At 44.7% G+C, this 21,831-nt stretch overlaps 1 protein-coding gene and 1 long non-coding RNA gene across 3 annotated transcripts in view; one reads left to right on the plus strand and one right to left on the minus strand.

Annotated features, from left to right (window-relative positions):
- Positions 1-13,052, minus strand: part of LOC126640204 (uncharacterized) — a 31,309-nt gene extending 18,257 nt beyond the window's left edge. Inside the window, exon 1 of the long non-coding RNA XR_007628956.1 lies at positions 12,964-13,052. This is a non-coding gene — a long non-coding RNA (uncharacterized LOC126640204). The remainder of the gene's footprint in view (positions 1-12,963) is intronic.
- Positions 1-21,831, plus strand: part of VRK2 (VRK serine/threonine kinase 2) — a 35,234-nt gene that overhangs the window by 11,751 nt on the left and 1,652 nt on the right. For both annotated transcript variants that reach the window (XM_050315793.1, XM_050315794.1), the window contains exons 7-13: positions 565-657; positions 6,427-6,559; positions 14,928-15,048; positions 16,561-16,619; positions 17,708-17,889; positions 20,960-21,133; positions 21,410-21,580. In XM_050315793.1, coding sequence (XP_050171750.1) covers positions 565-657; positions 6,427-6,559; positions 14,928-15,048; positions 16,561-16,619; positions 17,708-17,889; positions 20,960-21,133; positions 21,410-21,580 — 933 coding nt within the window. The remainder of the gene's footprint in view (positions 1-564; positions 658-6,426; positions 6,560-14,927; positions 15,049-16,560; positions 16,620-17,707; positions 17,890-20,959; positions 21,134-21,409; positions 21,581-21,831) is intronic.

Raw genomic sequence — 21,831 nt, forward strand, 5'->3', positions numbered from 1 at the left:
TAAATAACAATACTAAAAAAAAAGTGAAGGGCTTTCGTAGTCACATAATTGACAAACTTGTGACACTCTTAGAACTTCCAAAAGTCAGGATAGATTGGCCTTTGTATGAGCTGCAAAGTGCAAATGTGTTTTTTAGTAATAACAATTAGAGCTATTGTACCTCAGTGAGGAGCTGAAGAAGGATGAGTTTTATTCCAAACCTTCCGAACTGACTGATTATGTTCTTCTCAAGAGCTTGGTGTTCTCAGCATCTGCTCTGGTGTTTGTAAAGTACTGATTTCATTCTTGCTTTGTGGGCTTAGAGGCTGGTACTCACAGGCAGTTACACAGGGACACCTCATGGAAAAGCATGACTTGTTTAGCTGTTTGCTGGTGGCAGATCCTGGTGGGAACAGACCCTGTAACAGACTGGACGGTCCCTGTGCTCCAGCTCCAACCAAATTTGCCAGCTCAGTCTGTGTAGCCCTTGATTTGGCTGCATAAGTAAGGAATATTTCCTGATAGGCTTAAGGGCGAAGTGGCAAAGATGATGATGTTTTCCCTCTGTTCTACACTCTTTCCTAGCTGGATACTTTGGAATACATCCATGAAAACGAGTATGTCCATGGAGACATTAAAGCAGCAAATCTGCTTTTAGGCTACACCAACCCCCACGAGGTAAGCATGGTTACTCACCTGCCCTTCAGTGTTTTATAACCAGTTACAACTTTTAAGTTCTGTACATTCTGCAGTAACAATTCCTGCATTAGAAGGAGTTTGTACATGAACAGTCACATCCTCCCATGACAAATCTGACAGTGGCTCTGTGCAGCTTGAGGCCTGAGAAAGCAGCAGGACCAAACTCTGCTGTGTCCCTTTGGTGTTCTGCTGCCTGGGACACTGGTGTGGAGGGGGAGCTAAGGTGGGTAAGTAGTAGGATGTAATTGCTGCTCTGGGCTATGCCAGTTGAAGTGATTCAGTAGAGATTAAGGGTGTGACCCATTGCATTTTCCTTCTTGGGAAGTTCTAGCTTTGTAATATCGCCATGACTTGTGTTTCACTCCACGTGTTCTTCAGTGAATAAAACCTAAGTATGCTTTTTTATTAGGAAAAAAAAACATTTAGGGCAAAAGGACATTTCTCTCTTCACTTAAATATAATTAGCTGTAAGCAATACTTCTCCTTGCAGTTTTTGTGTCTGCTGCAGTGATAAAGAAGCTGCTCCTGCAAACACCTCACTGCCATTGGAGTTGAACCTTTCAGGGATTTCTGCTCTTTTGAAAAGTTTTAAGTTAAATGGCTGAGTCAAATTTAAGTTTTCAGCTTTGTAAAACACACCATTTGCAAACTAGCAGGGCTGTTTAAGGCAGCCCTGTTTTTATGCAGTGGCAGCCAGTCCATAATCTCAGTTTATGGTGTTTACCAGCCTGCTGAATCCAGAGGAGGAGGCTCTTTGGAGGCAAAACGATCTGCTGCCCATTAACACAACTCAAATGACTTTTTTTTTGTCTTGGCTATTGTGTTTTTTTATGACAGCAAGATATGCTGCTGCTTTCCACACTGAAATCACTTTGTGTCCATTTACAATAATCATGAAATTTTAAGACTTGTAGCTGCCTTTGAATTGGCCAGGGGGGTGATTTTCTGATTTCTTTCTCATGTTCTCCGTATGGAGATTGTGCTATATTAGTAACTGGTTTTAATGAGTAGTAAATTCACTGACAGGTTAAAAATAAGGTATTGTGAGTTAGTGGACAGAGGTTTTGGGGTTTATTTTTTAGGTTTTGTTAAATAAATCAATAGATATTCCAGTTTGAGTAGCTTCTAACTCAAATTGTGTGCAAATTGTGTGTTATAGTTGGGAGGTTTTGTGTAGAATTTTGTTTCAGCAAAATTAATTTTCCACTGAAATTATTCTCTAAAAACATGTTAGAAAGTTCAGCTTCTAATTCAGAAGAGCTGAGAGGAGACAGTTTCTAATGTTTGCTTGCATTTCTATGCTATGAATTAGACTTCAATACACTGTATATGTAAGAAAATGCCTGTGAAGTGTTTTGTCCAACCCTCTCTCTCTGCCAGCACAGTGGATAATGGTCTTGCTTTTTTCTTGAAAAAATGATGAAGTGATCAACCTGATCTCATAAACAGGGAGTGAGAGCTTCAGCCAGTGGCCAACTCCAGCCCAGGAACACAAGCCTGTGGCTCCAGTGGGAGCTGGTGTAATAAAACTGTCTACCTGACAATTTCTGTGCTGAAGTTTGTTGACAGAATTTTATGCTGGGGGTTCTTGCTCTTTTGGGGACTAGGATTTTAAGAGAAAATAAATTGTAAGTGTTCTTTAATTCTAGAGATTTGTTTTTGAAACAAACCCATAGCTTATCTCTTAAAAATAATATATATCTCTATTCAAGATGTATTTCCATATTCTGGTGAAGAAACATAAATCTCTGTTCAGAAAAGCACACGTACCTTTATACTCAACTTTGCATTTTTCTGTCATTTAGTGGCTGTTGATGTGCATTCTAACGTGTGAATTTGTCACCGGCTTCCTGCAGTTCCAAAAAAGATAATTTTTCTATTTTAGACTCCGTGCTGCTGCTCTCTCTCTCTTCTGTAAATTAACCTGGTGAATTTACAGCACAGCCAATAAATACCACAGTCCCCTTTCTGACAGAACGTGTGAAATCCATACTGCCACCCCCTGCCTTCTGCGGCAAGCTCATTTAAATGGTGATACTATTAAAAGGGACAAGTGGTCACTAGACAAGAGCTTAAAATCTGAGTTTTATATAAATGAAATAAAGTTCAGGAGAACACCTCTTCAAAACAATCCCCATGTAGTATTTTTCCCCTAGGCAATATATGGGCAGACATCCTACAGTGTTGCAGACTCAAGTCTATTCCAGAAGTTGCCTATTTGGATTTTTAAGCTGTAAATTTTAGTTGCATTCACGCCTCGGTTCTGACTTTAATTTTAAGAGTCTCTTAGACAAGATAGTTACAGAACAGAGCTCTCAGACTTGATTATCATAGATAGAATAAAAAAAATATTTCAAAATATAACTTTTAAGACCAGCTTTCAGTGGACCAGCCCAGGAAATACAGAGATCACACACTGATCATATGGGGAAAACTTGCACAAAAACCATTCCAACTGTGAGAAGAATCATTGTGATTCCTGCTCTTTAGCCCAATCTGACAGACTTGCTGAAGAGCAGATGAAATGAAAAAAAATGAAAATCTATTCTGTTCTCCTTCAGGTGTTTTTAGGAAGGCCATGGAAGGCAGAGACACCCTGTACCCTTTCCCCTCTCTCTTTGTCCACCTGCTTTCCTCCCTCCTTGGCTTCTGGTTTGTGAGAGATGCAATTTCTGTCCCAAACACTGAACTTCACACTTCCCATCCCAAAATGGGCTTCATCTTGCCTTTACCCTTTTGGAGTAGTGTCCAACTAAGCTTGACAGCACTGTGGCCATTAGCAACCAATCTGTCTCTGATTAGTAGGTATCTACTTAATTATTTACAGACATGACACAAGCCTGGTAATGGAACCACTGGAAAGAAAATGTCCAGAGCAAATCACTGCACTGTCATCCTTTCAGCAATAACTATTTCCAGGACTGGAAAACAAGAGAGTGAGTGGGAAGGAGTGTCCAGTGTAACAGCCAAACCCAGCGGGGCAGTGCTGCTGGCCCTGCTGCACCTTCACCATCCCCATTCCTTATTCCAGTGGCTTGTTTATCTTGCTCTGCTCTGCTTTGTTCTCTTTTTGTTCTTATTTGTTTTGTTGTCCCTATAAAATGCATGCAGGTGAAAAATATTTATGGTATCAAAACACATACTAACACTGGCTTGATTTTTCTCAATATTCCTCATTATTCATCTGCTTCTCCCCATCCCTATACCCTAAAAAAAACCTGCAGCAACTCTACATTCATTACCTACCTCTACTGTGTTCTGAGCAAATTTGGAAGGGCACAAAGTGTTACATTATCAAAAAGTGACAACCAGCTATAAAGAACTATATATCTCTGTAATGATGAAAGGGTTATAATGAGAATTGATGAAATGAAATTAATGGTAATTTAAAATAACACAGTCATTGGGATAATGGCCATGGCAAGGTTGTAATGGGGCAGTGCTGGTTTGGTACAAGCTCAAGGGGATTGATTTTTGGGGGTGGCCAGGAGGCTTTTGTCACATGTTTGTGGCAAAACTACTTCTCACTTTTGGGAGGGTTCAGTATAAATTGAAAATCTCTTTGTTGGTACTACTCCTGAAGGTATTTTAAGCAAATGCATTGCTTAAAAATGGAGTACTTGATGGAGTCGCTTTAAAAGAAAGAGTTCATAGTTGCTGTGATTTTCCTGTGTGATTCTATGTTTGTTTCTTTTTTTTTTTGCATACTTCAAATCTGACTGGCAAATATTTGTGGCTCCTTCCTAGCTGGCCTGTTGTTGAGGTAGTTTGAAAGAGCACCAGGCTGGGCTGTCACATGGGAGTGTCTGTGACATCAGCCCAAACCAGAGAGCTGCCAGAGGTGCTTTGGGTGTATTTTTCCCCTCATTTTAATAGAAGGCATAGCCTTAATTGTTCAAGGTGTTTTATGTTACTGTACATGTCAGAAATCTCTGGCCAAGTGAAATCCAAAGTACAGCACTTAGCCTGAGAAGAATATCCCTTCTAGGCTCCTCTGTCCTTCCCAGCCCACAGAGGAGGCAGAAGCCTCCCAAAATTTGCTCTCAGTGTGAAGTTAGTTCTGTGCCTAACTGAGTGTGGGCTCAATTAGCACAGGTACCAGAGCTCCAGGAACACTCTGCAGAACAGATGCAGCAGAAAATCAAACCAGTCAACCCAACGGGGTTTATGCCTTGTCCCAGATTTTCTGAAGGTGCCTCCGGCCTTTCGTGTTGTCTCCCGGTTTGTGTGGTCTGTCAGGTGAAACACATCCCGGATCATCCTAAAGGCCTCTCCCTGCAGGAAGTGAGCGCTGCATCCCGGCTCTCACGCCCCAGATAAGCTCAGATGCTTTTGCAGCAGAAGCTGTAAAACCAAGAGAGCAGCAATCCCAGCACTGGGAGCTGCCTGGAGCACAAACAGCATATTGGCAGTTCAACACAACGTGCTACAAAATATAACACCTTGAGTTTTCTTGAGGGTTGGTTGGTTGGTGGTTTTGCCTCTAACAGGAGTGATGTGATTAAATTACAACTAAGAGACAGAAGAGTTTATTGTAGACTTTTGTAGCATAAGCTGGTTTTTAGGTAAAGAGGAAACAAAGCTAAGGTTCAACTAAGAAAAGGTTTTTCTTTATCATATAATAAGATTTAGTAGAAGTGATCTCTATGTGCCTTCAGATGATTTAGCTTTTGCCCCAGAAATCAGTGCCATTGGCAATATAAATGCCTGTAGCATTATTTTTTAAAGGGAAAATCCTATCCTTGGATAATTATTTCAAAAAGCAATTGCCTATTGTGAGAACTGGTCAATGTAAAGGGCAAAGGGTGGGTGGGAATGTGGAAATGATTGAGAAAATAACCCATGGAATACTGGGGGGGCAGACTGTGATTAAATTCCAGCTGCTTTCAGCAAGTTACTTCCTGTGAGCTGTGCTGCAGTGACTGACCATGTGCATGCATTAAGTCCAGCCCTGTGGGAGGGTGGAACAGTTTAATCTAAACTTCCTGGGGTGGGTCTGTGCCCTTCATGTAAACTGTGTGAGTGGCAGAGTGGATGCAGCGCTGGGAGCCCTGTGCCCATAGAGAAATGGAGGTGTAGGAGCCACGTGGCACGTTCAGTTTGTCGTGACGGGCAGCAGCAGAACACAAAGTAAATCTCAGCTCTCTCGAGCTGTTCTTTTCCAGCTTCAGATGCCCTAAAAGGCAAGGTGCAGTTTCAGTCACTTCACACTTCCCCAGGGAAGTCCCAAGGACTTGCTGTGGTCCCTGCCAGGCTGGAGCTCCGTGCCCAGTCCAGCTGGGGAAGCTGCTGCCTCTTCCTCTGGCTTTGAGGTCGCCAGAACAAGAGCAGAGCTGAGTTTGGGCAGTGTCAGCTGCTGCAGAAGCTGAGCAGGGCTGTGTGTCTGTGCCTGCCTGACAAAGGACAGCAAGGAGGCCCACAAGCAACGTGAGGCTGCATAAAAGGCATATTGCAGTTTATGATGTCTGCATGCCCACCTGGAGAGCAGAGAGCTTAGGAACAAAATAAAACGACTGGAATTCCGCTCCACTCTGGAATAAGAGACGAGAATAGCAGAGGAAGGATTTAAATGGGGAGGGCAGCTGTTATAGCCCCCAGTTGTACATATTTTATCCTGAGGCACCATTTGGTTTAATAAAATTTAGATCTAAGGCTGTCCTTAACCTATCAGTTTCTTAAGACTTAATTATAAAGGTTATACTTTCAAAGGACAAAAGCATTATTCATTTGTCTGTTCATGTCTTCCAGGTTTATCTTGCAGATTATGGACTTGCCTACAGATATTGTCCCAATGGGAACCACAAACAGTATCAGGAAAATCCTAGGAAGGGCCATAATGGGACAATAGAGTTTACCAGCATAGATGCCCACAAGGGAGTAGGTAGGTCTCTTTTTTTATTTCAGATGAGTGATTACAGAATGAGTAATCGGGCTGTGGGAGCTGATGGACAGCCTGGGGATTGCTCTGCCCCTCGTGTGGTGACCTCCTCTTGTTCCTGGGAATGTTTCTCCAGGGCTGGGAGGTAAGGAGGGTGGCAGGATGGACCCTGAGAAGAGCTCACCATTCAAGTGAATTGGTCTGTGTTGGGAGCACTGGGAGGGGTTTGCTGCACTGTTTGCTAATGTTGCACTGGGAAGGAAAAACGTCTGGAGTGTGCACTGTCCTTTAGGGAGAGCTGTGCCTGAGTGTCACCATCTGTGTTATGGGAGGGTATTTGGAGGATGACATTCCTTCTGCAAGGAGAAAAACCTTTTCTGAAGCCATAAAGCGTTAACTTTTTGAAATCTTTTTCCAGTAACCTTTCATATATCTTACTTATTTAAACTCGCTTTGATGGTATTGGAAACACATTTGCAGGTAAATTACATACATAGTCCTTTTATTGGATATTGATTGTACTGCCTTGCATTCCAAGGCAGACTTAATTCAACAATTCCCTAATTAGTTAAAGTCATAACCTATGTCTTGTATTCATTTACCATTAATTAAACCTTAGCTGTTTATTACACTGCAGTCCAAATCCAATAGCAGACCCATGGAGCCATGGAAAAGGGACTGGGAGGTCAATATTGAAAATATATGGTGTGAAGTCCCACTGATGGCTGCATTGTTCACAATCAATATGGTCAATGCAACACAACTTTCTTAGTTGCTATGTCAGCAAGACAAAAAGTCAATTCTAATGTTATGCTAGTGAAAAAAATGGTCATTATTGAAAAACTTGGACTCTTGCTATGAAAGTGTGTTTTTGTTAACTTTTCTTTCCCCTCTCCCCCCTGAAGATCTTCTAAAAAGGACAGGTTTGGTGCTGCCAGCCTGGCACGAGGGAGAAGTGCAGAAATTTGTGCTTGTTAATAGCTGCTGAACTGTTCCCTTAAACTGATACTTTCTAACGAGTTTTAGTTGGCACAAACAACTGTATATTATTGCTTTTTCTATTAAAAGGCCCATTGACCATGTAATGTAGAGGGGCCTGATAATTTGCCGGAGCTGTTAAAACCCGCAATCGTTTAACTCTGGTCATTAGGAAAAATGAAATAAGACTGTCAAGTATTTCCTGCTGAGACAATTGCACCTTTTCACCTGCTGAAAAGTATTTTGTGCTGAGGAGGGATCTGCTCTGGGCTCCTGTGGCCCTGCCAAGCACGCGGGGTGTTTTCTGGAGCTCTCACTCTGCTTTGCCTCCACATCAAACACCAGTGCACAGCCACAGTGCTCACGATTGTGAGCACTGTGGCTGTGCACTGGTGTTTGATGTGGAGGCAGTTTAGGAACAGGTGGAAGCTGGAGTGTTTGGGATTTGGCAGTTGGATGGTTATAACATCCAGTTTGGTAGTGTCTGGTGATTACAGGACAGGTAATTCCTTTGGTTTGAAAGCGCAGGGAAGTCTTACAGATGTGGTTGCAGGTGGAAGTGTGAGGTAAGTTTGGCAATCTGTGCCTTAGATAAACCCCCTCAAGTGGCTAAAGCCAGGATGGACGTGGTTGCAAGTGGAGAACTCCAGAAACCAAAAGAGAGTTAATTTTCATCCCAGTAGCTGGTGCAGTGCTGTGGTTTGGATTTAGGGTGAGAATAACACTGATAACAGGATGCTTTGGTTGTTGCTGGGCAGAGCTTTCCCTAAATCCAGGACTGTGGTGTTCCCATGCTCTGCAGGTGAGGAGCTGGGAGGGGGCTGAGCTGACCTGGCCAAAGGGCTATTCCATAACGTGGAATGACGTGGGCAGTGGATATTCTGGGGGGTTGGCTGGGAGGGGCTGATTGCTGCTCAGGTGGCTGCCTGAGCAATTGTATTGTGCACCACTGGTCTTTCCTGCATTTTATTCCCCTCTCTCTTTGTTGTCTGCCTTTTAATTACTATTTTTTGAATTTTATTTCAAGTATTAAACTGTACTTATCTCAACCCCTCAATTCTCCCTTTTTTTCCCCAGTTTCCCTTCCCATCCCACCAGTGGCTGTGTGGTGCTTTACCTGCTGGCTGGGGTTAAACCACGACAAACAGCCCGAACCCGTTGAGGTCAAATTCCCAGTTTTCCCATTTGCAGTAGATCTCTCAACATCCCAGGGAAAAGGTGCATCTGCAGCCACTTCTGCTGGAGAGTGCACAGGTCCAGAGAGCAGAACACAGTGACTGGGTCCCCTCATCCCTTGTTGTGAGGTTTAGAGTTGAGGAGAAGTTTCAGGACGTTCAGGTGTTCTTCTGAAAAATGTTTCACCACTGTTGGCAAAGAAGAGCTGCACGGCCAGCCCTCATTCTGGTGGTACCCAGCTTTTCACAGTGGAGTGGTTTTTAATTTCGATGCTCTAGGAATGTAGTTCTAATTTTTAAATGTTATTTTATATAAATGAGATCTTTTCCAGAGGGCATTTCCCAAATGTGTGTAGCAACATAAGTATCTCAGCCCCCCTGAGCAGCACTGAGCCAGACAAATGAGCACATTTTGACTTGCTCATGAAGCAGCTACTGAATATATACAGAAATTTGAGGTACATGCTGAAACTTTAATAAAATTATGAATTTGTTGCTTTCAGAAGTGCCTCTTGGCAATGCTTGGAGCTGCATAAAGCCAGTGTCTGGTGGCAGGATCCCATCCCAGCCAGTGTGTGGGTGTTTTAAACTGCAACCCTGTTTATTTTGATGGCAATTTCCTATAGCCCAACTGCATTGACAGTTTGAGCATAGTTGGAGTGTATTCACTGGATCCATTTTTAAAGACCATGCTGTATAAACAGTGTTACACTTTGGCTTGTTGATTGATAATTAAAGAGAATTATAACGGTACCCAGTGTACATTTAAAAAATTGTTACATAGTTAGTGTTAAAAAGTAATATTTGGATCAATGGCTGCGATGGATTTTTGCAGATTCCCTGCTCACTGAGGCGTGCAGTCAATACCTCATTTCTCTGGAGATGCACCACGCTTAACATATTGAGGCCTTTTAAATACTCCAGGCCCGGGCATTGAGTGTGTAAGACCAGCTTTAATTTGCTACCATTGATGAACACAAGAGTATGAACTGTCTGTGCTGAATTCCCCCCAGCAGATATTTGTGTTTGCCATCGATTCAGAGGGGATTCTGCTCCTCCTCCCCAGTGTTTCACAGTGACTCTGAGCAGGGTTGCCACCCAGAACATCGGGTGCTCCACCAGATCCAGGCAGGACTTGTATCTACACCTGGAACAGGAAAGCTGCTTCACTCAGCCATGGGGATTTCTGCCAAGCTTCTCTGTGCCCCTCACATGGGGTTATTCCAACATGTGCTCCTTGAGATCCATCAGGAGGCTTGGACACTGTTTGTCCCGGGCAGTGCTGGCTCTGGGTGAGGGCAGGGAAAGCTCTGCAGTTCTTCCTGTTCTACCCCTGCTCTGACAGAGCTGCTGCTGTTTGATATTAAAAACACAGCCCTGCCTGGCCATTGTTCCTGTTCTGTTCCATGCAAGGGTTGACTGGAATATATGCAGGGTTCATTTGGTGAGGAAGGATGTGCAGGAATATAAACACCTATGGAAACACATTCCTTCTGAGCCTGCTTCCAGAGAACAGAGCTCTAAATGGCTCTGGATCAAGAGGTTTATTTGGCACCTGTCCATGCATAGTTAGGATTCACAGGGAGCCTGCAGGATTTTTTTTTGTTGTTGGTCAAATGAATTATTGATTTGCTGCAGTTTGATATGTGTTTCCCAAAGACTGTGTGCAGGACAAACTGTAAATCCTAAATAATAAAAGGAAAATATAACCGGTCTGGCGAAAAATGGGTGGAACTTTACAGTGTGACATAAATAAAGAGATGGTTTAGTTCCTGGGAGTTGGATTAGAAATGTGTGCCCAGCACAAGAAAGAGCAGGAGGTGGCTGTAAGGGAAAGAAGAGTCAGTTTTTTATCCAGGAGAAGATTGGATAGGTTCCTACAGCCACCTCTCCAAGCTTGTTCTGTCCTGCCAGGAATGTCCAGAAGCAGCAGAAATAAGAGGAGTGTTACAACTTTCTGTCGTGGCTGAGCAGTGTGGCTGGGAAGGGGCTGTTCAACTTTGGCTGTTCTCCACACTAGGACTGGAGAGACGTGTTCCCCCACACCTGCTTGTCAGGCCCTCACCTTTGTGACTCTCTTTTTCTGCCACACAGATGTGAGAGAAGAGTAAATCTCCCCGTCCCCTCTCCTGCCACCCGTTCTCCTCACTGCAAGCTTGGAACCTTTTGCTTCCGACCAGGTACCTCCTCTCCTGCCACCACCGTTTTCTCTCCCACCCACACCTCGTGGTGAACTTCCCTTGCATCTTCCATAGTCCCCACTGGATCAGGACCCCAGCCCTCTTCCTTTCAGCCCATCCCATTCCAGCAGTCCTGCTCATTCCCTCCTGCCAGCTCTGCTCCATGAGCCATCCAGTGTGGAGCTGTGGGATCCCAGCTTAGGAGAGAGGCCACGGCTGGTGCAGGAGAAGTCCCTGTGTGCCCTGTGGAGTTGCTGTGCTCCAGCTGTGGTGATGCCACGTCTGCACTGGGTTTGCCTTCCAGCATTCCCTGGTGGTGGTGATTGTCAGGGAGTGCTTCTCCAGCGTGCCAAGCTGAGGGTGCAGGGCTGCACACGAGGACAGGAGGGATTGTTCCCAGCTGGCACCTGCCCTGCCTGAGACTGGAGAACTCCAGAATGGCTTCCAAGCACCAAAATGTGTTGTAAATGTGACTGTGTTTCTCTGAGCTTTCCCCTGTAGCTGCCCACCAGCAGTTGGTCACAGTGAGCTCCTCAGGCTGACCAGGACCTGGGGCAAGCAGTTCTTAATTATCCCGTTTTGTTTGTTTCCTTTCTGCTGCCCCTAATAGAGGCACTGATTTTTGGCAAGTCTTATATTCGCCTGGTTTTTTAATCACCTCAGCCTTGAGTCCTGTCACTTGGGGATGATACATTTTTATCTGAGTTACATTTCACCGTGGCCGTGGGAACCCTCCTCTCCTTCCTGGGGGCACAGTTATGGTGTGAGGTGTGTCTGTGGGGTTTGTGGTGTGTGCTGCCACTGAGAATGGAGGTGCCCCTGCACGAGGATGAAACACGAGCAGCCAAAATGATCCTTTTGATGAAAAGCTTCTGATTGGAAAAATCACTAATAGTGAAATTATAACGTAGCAGTGCTAATTAACAACGAGCAGAGCATTTCATCTGCCACTCCTTGGCCTCCCAGATCTTTACAAAAGGCTTGAGAAAAGCAGCTAAATAGGGGCTCTGGAGGAAAACTCCCATTTTTATGTGGGTTTCAGGTGAGTTCCTGGGAGCAGTTTAGTTTTCAAAGCATATTGTGGCTGCTGCAATATCATTTATGATCTATTTTGAAATAATAATCTGGATATAATTTAGAGCTCAGGTAGTTGTAAATCCAGTGTATTTTCTTCTCAGGATGAATTGCTTCAGTTTTATTCTGAGGTATTTTTGAACCCTGTGCCTGCATGTTGAATGTGTTTGTGGTGCACATAAAACTCTGATTTCAGTGATGTGGTTGTGAGTTCGTTAATTTTGGTGGAGTTGGTCCTGATTTATCTTGGCAGGACCGAGGACAGAATCAGACCTTAACTCCTTAAATTAAAAAATTAAACTCTAAAATTATTGTGAAACAAAATACCACCGATATGTTCCCATTAAATTGTATCTCATGAGACTAAAATAATACTCAAAAATTCCTGTGAGTAGAAAAGCAGAAATCAAACATCTACTAAAAACAGAAGGAAAAAAAACCCACCAGCAAGTTTTTAGTCTGCAAAGAAGAGAATTTGATTTAAATAAGCCCTGTTTTGAGTGTACACTCCCATAACAGTGACAAGTTATCAAGCAGAATTGTTTTATTTTTGCCTGGCTGTCGTATTTAAAATGAAGGCAGATTGATTTCTCTCTGTTGATGTTTATCAAGAATTCCTGTAATCTTCAATTGTGTGAGCAGATTTATTTTTCCAAGTAAACATATCATTGAAATTTATCTATTTGCAGTGAAAATCTAATAATTCCATTGTTCATAGGCAATATTAATTCATTAAAGATTAGTCAAATACTTTTTAACAAGAATGTAAATGATTTTAAAAGTTGAGGAATTTAGTTTATGGTGAGCTGATGATGGGGCAGAGAGAAACAAGCACAGGCAAAGAATCCAACACTGACATTTCCATGTGGTTCTCTGACACACACATGGAAATGTCTTTATTTAGCAGCTCTTGTGGTGACCTGGCAGATGAAGGATGGGGAGTTTGTGTCTGTGAAACATTTCCCTGGCCTTTCTGGGGCTTTGGTTGAGCTGCACGTACCTCTCTGTCCTGTGGCTTGGGGCAGGTGTTGTCCGAGGCTTCCTCGCTCCCAGCTCCTGCTTTGGGCTGGCTTTGTCCTGGGGTTAGTCAGGAAGGGCTGGAGGAGCTGCAGGTGAGGACAAGGTCGTTAGTCACCGCCAAACTGTTCACTGTGACGTCAGCTTTAGTCTCTGGGGTGTGTTTGGTGAGAAAATGAGTTATTTTGGTTTGCCTTGCGGAATCTGACTGGCCTGGGGTTATTTACAGATGCACAGCAGTTAATCCCCTGTGGGAAAAAGCCATCCATGGTAATTCTGACAATTTTCCTCAAAGGGCCACTTTCTGTAGCCCCTCTTACACAAACAGGTGCCAGAACAGCCCTGTGTGAAAAGGAGGGGCTCTGCCGTCAAAACCTCTGGCTTATGTGGATATAATCTGGAATTGCCATAATGGAAAAAGGAGTTGTGAACACATGTGTATGAATGGAATCGTTCCACAGTTAAGGGGAGATTTATGGCTGGAGAAATCACTACAGAGCAGCAAGTGGTGGAGATTGTGTTTTTATTTTAATATGGGAGCCAAGCCTTGCATTAGGACGGTGCTGAATCCAGGGCAGAAAATAAACGGTGCCTGAGGGACAGAGCGGAGTTGTGTGGGATCCAGGGCCTTCAATAATCCTGGCCTAAGAGCAGTTAAGATAGGGAAGGTATAAAAACTAATCTGGTGCTCTTACGATGACGTGTGGAGGGTAACAAGGTGCAGTTATGATGTGTTGGCACCGCAGCTTTTAGCGGATGACTCCTTAAATTAAAAGATAAGTTTGCTGAGTGACTTTCTGGAATTTATTTAATGAAGGCCCATAAAATATGATATCTGTTTACAGCCAGATTAGCAGCACAGTGCTCAGCTACTGGGCTTTACAGTGGATAGAAAGCACCCAACAAGCCTGAACTCTTCTTTCCTTCCTGGAAAGCACAAACCCATTTTGGAAAAGCATAAATTTTACTTGTGCATGTGTCTGTCTTTAATCACAACAAGCAGTTCCTGGCTCTGACATGCGAACTGCACAGAGCAATCCTGCAGTGATCCTGCTTGTTCAGTTTGTTCAAGTTTGGTTTCCTCTGAGTAGCAGCAAAGCAGTAGCAATTCTATGACTATTGCACTGTTTCCACCTCTTTCTCCTGGAAAAGTCAGTCCATGGATTAACTTCAGTTACCTGTTTTCCTGTATAGACCGTGTTGGGGTTAATTTTGGTCGAATTTATCTCCTGCATTTGCGTTCTGCTGGGGGTGAGCTGAGTGGCATTAAGTTGTTCCCAGATAACTTCCTTTTGGATGCAGCAGTGGGAGGCTCACCCAGGACTCACCAGGCTGCTCAGCCGGTGCGTTTTGGGTTGTGCTCCAAGTAACCGAGGCTTCCCGGGGCCGGAGCCGCGGGCTCGGTGAGTCAGTGCTCACTAGATGGCACTTTTGTCCCAGCATCCGAGTTCAAACGGCTCCGCGGGAGAACAGGAAAGGCCATCAGTGTTTAGTCTGCTCTCACGGAGTCCCTGCATGACCAATGTGGACCCCATGGACTTCCTGGAACATGTGTTAGCAATTTAGCAGCAGACATTTATTTCTTTGTTTTACTGCTTGGCTCTTTGAGAAAGTGTTGGTACTCGGTTATGGGCTGTCTGGATCATGTCAGAGGCCATGGGGATCAAGTCCCTGTGACAGGCCAGACTGAGGAAGGATGGAGGTGGAGGAGGTGAGGAAGCTGACCCTCACTCCAGCAGTAACAAGTCGCTGCCTGTCTGTGGCCTGTGGCCAAGTGCCGGGGCGGTTTGGGGCTGGTACAGCTGAATAAACAAAACACTTTGCCCAGTTGGCTTTTTCATATTTCATCAGCACCAGTTCAATCAAAGTCTTTCTATTTTTTAAGACGAGGTTCTTATTCTTAATTGTATTTTCTTTTCTCTTCCCCCCTCCTTTCCCACATTTTAGCCCCATCCAGAAGAGGTGACCTTGAAATCCTTGGCTACTGCATGCTGCAATGGCTCTGTGGGAAGCTGCCCTGGGAGCAGAACCTGAAGGACCCTGTGGCTGTCCAGGCTGCCAAAACCAAGTAAAAACCCACTCGTGTACACACCCCACCCCATAACCCTGCAGCATCCTCAGCACTCCACAGGGCTGCAAAAGGCAGCTCTCCATGCTGTACAGCACCTTAGGAGAAAGCTCCAACAATTTTCCTTAATTAAGAGAGATGGTGGAAGCAGTTAAAATGTGAACTTTATGTGCATGTCTCCCCTCCTTTGCATGTTTATGTCTGTGCTGCTGCAGAGAGAGGATGAATTCCAGTGCACAGTACACAGGCATTTTGTCTGCTCTGTATTTTTCCAATACTCTTTTTTTTTCAAAGAAAACATTTGTAAATGAGCCCAGGCCCTGGTGCATGTACAGAAGGTTGTTGTGTGTTCCCATTAAACTGCACGGGTGCTTTGTAGGTTCTGTAGGACAAACACCTCTTGGAGGTTTCTCCACACGTGCATTCAATTTATTTAACTTTCTCTATGATCCTTTTTTTCAGATGTTTTTCTGTAGGTTTTTAATGTTATATAAGCCTAGTGCCTTTACAAACAATTAGATACCAAAACAGTGAGGAACTCGGTGAAAATCTTTCCTTCTCTCCCCAGCGTGACTCACTCAGAGCTCACTGAAGCAGCAGAGTGTGGTGGTGTTTTCTTCCTCTGCCTTCACAGTTGGGGCTTGAGAGAGTTAATTGCAGCGGCACCTGGAGCCTGTAGTTACCCAGAAATGGAACATCACAATTGCAGGAGGCAGCAAACTTTTAAGTAGGGCAAGTCACAACAGAGGTGCACAATGGGGATGGCTGATGGTGGAAATCAATGGGCACGTTCCGGTGGCTCCGGCTCTGGGCCGTGCTCTGCGGATGGTGCCGATTGCAGCTGGGAATGTTGACTCCTCTGCTACGTCCAATATCCCTCCTTTGGAAGTTCCGAGCACCGCACAGCCCCCTGCAAGGGCAACACTCCCACACGTCAATGGGAGATCGATTTAATCAATAGAGCTGCTTTGATAGTTCTTCCTTTGTTAACCCTTGGGTTGCTGGCATTCCTAGCAAACACAGGTTCAAGGATGTGCGCTGGGAAGTTTGGGGGACTCCCTCTCCCCTCTGGCCCTGCCTGTGTGGAATTTTGAGAGCCATTGCTACAGGGCAGAAAGAACCTGATGCTCGATGACCAGAAGGCAGAGCAGAACTGCTGCCTGAATTCCAAAATATAAACAGGAATCATCAGTCTGAAATCAGAACAAGCCATTTCAGCTTAAAGGGCTTTTCTTTTTCCCGCTAGAACTCTTAAAACATTTGCAAAGAAAGTGCAGTTGTAGCTGCCAGCCTGGAATTAGGTAACTTTGGTACCCTGGTGAAACCAGCAGTGTGCAAAGCGTTAAAAACAGAGCTGAGGGCAGATCAGGGTTCAAGAGCAGTGCTGGGAATCATTAGCTATCCCGGAGGTCTGCTCCCTTTGGAACTGAGACTCGCTGTCTTCCTAAATCCCAAATGAAGAATCACCTGCTCCAAACCCCCCTTAAGCTGTTCGCTCTCGTGTTGTTTCAGACTCCTGGACGAGCTCCCCGAGTCGGTGACGAAGTGGGGTTCCTCTGGACGAAGCTGCAGTGAGTGTGCTCGCACTTGCACCACCTGCTCCCCAGCCCGGCACTAAACACACCCAAATGTCTCACTCGGGGGGGCAGAAGAGAATTGGAAGTAACACATATTTAACAAAGTCTTCAAAAATAAATAATCTCATCTGGGATTATCCCAGGGAGTGACATAAGGGATCTTGGCGATATGTAACCCGAGGTGTTGGGAAGCCATGGCTATCCTGGAACCAGGAGTAGCTGTCAGTGTGGAAATAGGAAGGAACTGTTTACCAGAGTTTTACTGCTCAGTGTTCAGAGTTTGAAAAAGCAAATGAATGGACAGTTTGTGTCACGTTGTTTCTTCCTTCACTGAAATACAGAAGTAACCCAGGGAAAACAGAGGCCAGGAGCTACTTTTGATTTTTTTCCCTAGCATTTTGTATTAGAATTATTGGAATGCATTGTGTATCAGATAAAGTATATTCATGGGGTGTATACATATTTAATAAATCTTTGCTGCTGGGATTTGACCAGATGCTAATATCTGGTGGAGCACTCCAGCTTTAGGATACACTTGGGTCTTTGACTGGAGGAAAAGTTTGATCCCCCCCCATATGTTTTTCCTACCAGCATTATTTCTGCCCGTTCAGTGGTTTCCCTGGTTTTTGAACCACTGGATGATAAAATATTGCTGCTTTACTTTTATAAGATGCAATCACAAAAACAACAGCTGTATTTGAAGTTAAAAAAAAGTTGCATTTTTTCCAAAGCATTCCCGGTATAACATCTAAGCAGATAAATAATAGAGTTGTCAGTAATTAATATTTAAAGGAGCGTTATGATCCATCCAGTGTAAAAGCCTTTGTTATTTTGTTATTTGTCGATATTTTGATTTTTACCCTTGGATAGTTTTTGATACTGTAGGAGTTAGAGGTGGAGCACTTAAGGGCTGACTTGTTTATCCACGTCTGTCTTTCCTTTTCTCCTCTGAGAAAGACGAGACACTGTCAGTTCTGTGCTGGCAGTGTGTGTTCAGCTGCAATTGTGTCTCCACTGTGTCGTGTTGGGATGAACCCTCTCTGAAGTTCTAGGTGCAATTCACACTCAAATCCTCTCTGCAGGTGAAGTAGCCAAGTTTCTGGCCTGTGTCTGTGGCTTAGCTTATGATGAGAAGCCCAAGTATCAGGTGCTGAAGAAAATCCTGGTGGATGGCCTGGAGCCCAGAGGGGTGCGCTACGATGGCCCTCTGGAATTTTCCTCGGCAGCCTGCTCGGGGAATCACTGCCCTGCTAAGGCTTCCAAAGTAAGTGACACAGCCCTGGGATTATCTCTGGCATCTCCTGCTCCTTGCCTTTCCTTTTGCAGGGGAGGAAATGGCTTCAGATCCCAAAATGAGACTGACACAGCAGTTCTTCTGCCTTAAATACACCGGGTTTGTTAATTCCTGTTTCCCCTGGCTTTGCTAAAAAGTGGAATGTCAACCCTCAAGGAGGAAGAGCTGCCATGAGTCCTTTTGACCCACGGGCTCTCACTTCAAAGCAGGAGGTCTGTGCAGAATGATTTACTTTCAGGATAATGGGGAAGTCAAGGACTTTGTTCACTAACATCTTGAAGACAAGCCTGAATGCCAGTTTTTTCCTTCGCCCCAGATTAAAAGCAAAGTTACCTTTATTAGTGAAAGCATTTAATTCATTTTCTCACTTCCAAACTGTTCTTAGTCATTTGCCTTCACACTCCTGCAGCCCCGGTGTGGAGGAGGAACGACTGGGGGGCAGAAACGTTGCTGGTGTGTGGGGCCGTGGGCTGCCCTGACGCTGGATTTTGGAAGTGGCAGCTGTCCTGTGCCATTTTCCTCTGGTGCTCTAAAGTCTGAAGCTGCAAGTTAATAAAGGCCTCAGTGAGAGAGGAGGGTGAGGCGATTAGAAAGCAGTGCTGGGAAATGTCAGTGCCGTCGAAAGTCCCGGATGCAGCGGCCCCGCGTGGGGCTCCGGGTGTGCAATAAGGCAGGGTCAGGGGACCGGCCATTTTTAATATTCCTGGTGAACTTTGGACCAGCACAAGTGCACGTGAGCCAGGAATGCGGGATGCAAACTAATGTGACTGATAGGCTGCGAGATGAATGGTGATTCAAGTATCAGTGCACAGATGGTTCTGATTTGCTGAGTTTTGTAGCTGCTGCAACTGAAGACATAAAATATCCTTCTAGTCATAAATTAGCTCTTTGGAAGCAAAACCTTGGCACCAGAGCTTTACAACCTTCAATTAGTAGGGAAAGAAGTATTTGAATGACTGTGGTATTGACATCTGTAGGCCTGCATAGTAATCATTCCTAATAGAAGAGAATATCTGTTTGAGGGGGTTTTGCATGGCTAATTAACCACTAGTGAGAATATGTAATTTTTTCATGATCTCCTGATTGTCACCTTTCTCTCATAATACAATTACATTTTATTGTAGCAAGTGCCTCACAAACCAATTGTCAGCACTATTTACGTATTGTGGAAGGCAGAACAAAAGTTCATGTTTAATGAAAAGGCACTGGGTTTTGATCTTGGTAATTACAGATACTTATTTTAGCAATTTTATTGACTTTTCTGGGTTTATCACCTTTTTTTTTTTTTTTGTTAACAAAACCAAAAGCTACTTTGGTGACAGGACTTGAAGGCTCTGATGGGGTGACCACTTTGTCCTCCCTCATTTAAGAAGCCTTTTTTAAGTTTGCACTGTTTTCTGAAGTGAATGGAAGCATCAGGTAGCTGTTAGCTGATCTCCAGCTGATCCTGTTGGATCTCTGTTTCACAGGAGTCTTTGATTTCTTAGTCAGATACTGAACAGTAAATCCTATTTCCTTCTTATTGCCTGGCCCAAGACTTGACAGGCTGCAGCATAAAAGATGAGCCCGACCTTCCAGGCTGCAGGAGCTGCTGCAATTTGCTATTTGCAAGTGCACGACCCCCCTGGAAAATCCCTGGCTGAGGAGTGTCAGTTCTCACCACTGCAGTGCCACACGACTAAGTGGAATTGGTTCTGATGGCCAGGAACAAGAGCAGAATGTCTGTGGATTACTAAATCTTGGCACCTGTCACCACTTTCTCAGAGAATTCTGTAATGCTGTGTCTCACTTCTTGGAGCAGCAGGAACACCAGGATGACCTGGGTTTTCCTGGAGTGTGTGCCTGCAGTTCTGCTGCTGACACGAGCGAGTTCCCTCTGACAGTCACTGCACAGCAGCTGCAGAAAGGCAGTTTTAGGGTTATTCAAAGGATTTAAGGAGGGCTTTAATACAAGTAGGGAGGGCAGAAAACTGAACACTCTCCACATTTGTTGCCATTTTCAGAAAATGCTGCATTTCAAGGGCCTGGTGCCCTTGGTGCTGCAGGGCAGGCAGGCTCTTCCCCCTGCATCTCTTCCTGGCACTGTCTGCAGTGAGCCCAGGTCTGACTTCAGCTCAGCATTCCCTTTGCACCTCTCCTTCCATTCCAACACCTCTTCCATTAAAGAGGCAGCCTTAGAACAGTGGGAGCCACTACAAACAACCTCTGTTGCTTCACTTGTTGCTTGTGAGCAGGCTCTGGCTCCAGTGACCTGTGTGATTACACCTGGACCAGTTTGGTACAGGACATGAGGCGATGGGGCTTGATTCCCTTCTGAAGACCAGTAAACACCTGTAAGTACCAGTCAGGGGATCCTGGAGCACCAGCTCCTTGAAGAGGATTGCTACAGATTTTAGGATACAGCTGCCTATATAGTATCTGAATCCAATCCTGAGATGACATGGAAAGATAGCAGTGGCTACATGCTGGTTCTTTGTTCTGACTGCACACCAAACACAGGTGATAAAATACCAATTGCATTAATTCTCAAATTTGTTTACCAGTTTTGGTTCTGGATAAATATTTTCAGCTCTGCCCCTCTGGTGACAGTGCTGGTGTTGGGACCAAAGGAAGTGTGGTGAGACCAGCTCCCTTCTTGCTTGAGCTTGTAGATAGCAGATTAAAAATTAATTACATCAATACCAACCTGTAATTCCAGTAGTGGGAAATAGGGTCCTTTTTACGTGTAAAATATGTATTTTTTTAAGCACTTTAAGTTCTGTTTGGAAAGTGATACTTGTTTAAGGTGTGTCTGTGTGGTGAAGACAATTGTTTGGGGAAGGTGTGGAAATGTTTACCCGAAGTTTATTTTCTAGCATCCTTCCCAAATGCAGCACAGCTCTACCTTGGTAATGGTTTGAGGAAAACATTTCTTGATATTTAAAATGCTGGAAAATATTCTTTTTGAGAAAGAATCACTCTCATTCTATGTTCTACTCATACAGTTTTGTGTGAAATACAGGCTTTTTTCACTGTATAAAATGCTCACCGTGCATCCCAGGTTCGCCCACCAAAGCCTCCACCAAAACCCGCTCTGCCCAAGGCTAAAAAGATGGAAGGTGGAGAAAACCCCTGTCAGAACAAGGCCTGTGCTGGGGGAACAGTGACACAGCTCGCAGGTGAAGAAAAGCCAAGTAAATTGAACAGGAGGCCTCACCAAGCAGAGCCTCAGCAGGTGAGGATTAGGGCACACAGCTCTCCTGGAAGTTTGCCTGCTCCCTGAACTCCATGTCCAGCTTTTGGGGTGGGCAAGGAGGAAAAGGGCTTGAAAAAGGCCAGGTGCTGTGTCACAAAGCCCAGTAGTTGGCAGATTCTTGCTGGCTTCCAGTATGCCAGCAGCCCAGGGGATAAGAGCCAGGAGGGCAGTATCTCCCCTGCCCCAAACCTGGGCTAACTCTGAATGTTCCCGAGTTCCTTTCAGCTGCCAGAGTTCCTGTCTGTACCTCCACAGGCCCCCTCACCCAGGCCCTGCCCCAAAGCTGTGGAAGCCAAGGAGAGCAGGGAGCAGGAGGACAGCTCCAGCTGCCTCAGCAGGCCCCACGCCCGCCTCACGCGCCGCCAGGGCCAGGCGGAGGAGAAGCCACTGAAATGTTCCACCACGACCCAGGAGCACCCACTCAAGGTGAGGGGCTGGGGTTACCTTACAACAGTCATGGTGTCCTGAGAAAGAAAGAGCAGCTCTTCCTCAAATGAGGGTTCAGAAAACCCACAAAGCCCAAACTACGTGTGTGCAACCTCAGTGTTTGCCACAAACTCTAAAGGTCATAGCACTCAATTAATGAAGCTGTTAAATCTGAGGATTTCAGTAGTTAACTAACTCACCTTAAATAATATTGGTAATTTAGTGCATAAAAGGGCTGAATGACTGTTTTC

The sequence above is a fragment of the Myiozetetes cayanensis genome, unplaced genomic scaffold, assembly GCF_022539395.1.
Source record: "Myiozetetes cayanensis isolate MyiCay16 unplaced genomic scaffold, myiCay2020 scf2-11, whole genome shotgun sequence".
NCBI classification, from domain to species: Eukaryota; Metazoa; Chordata; class Aves; order Passeriformes; family Tyrannidae; genus Myiozetetes; species Myiozetetes cayanensis.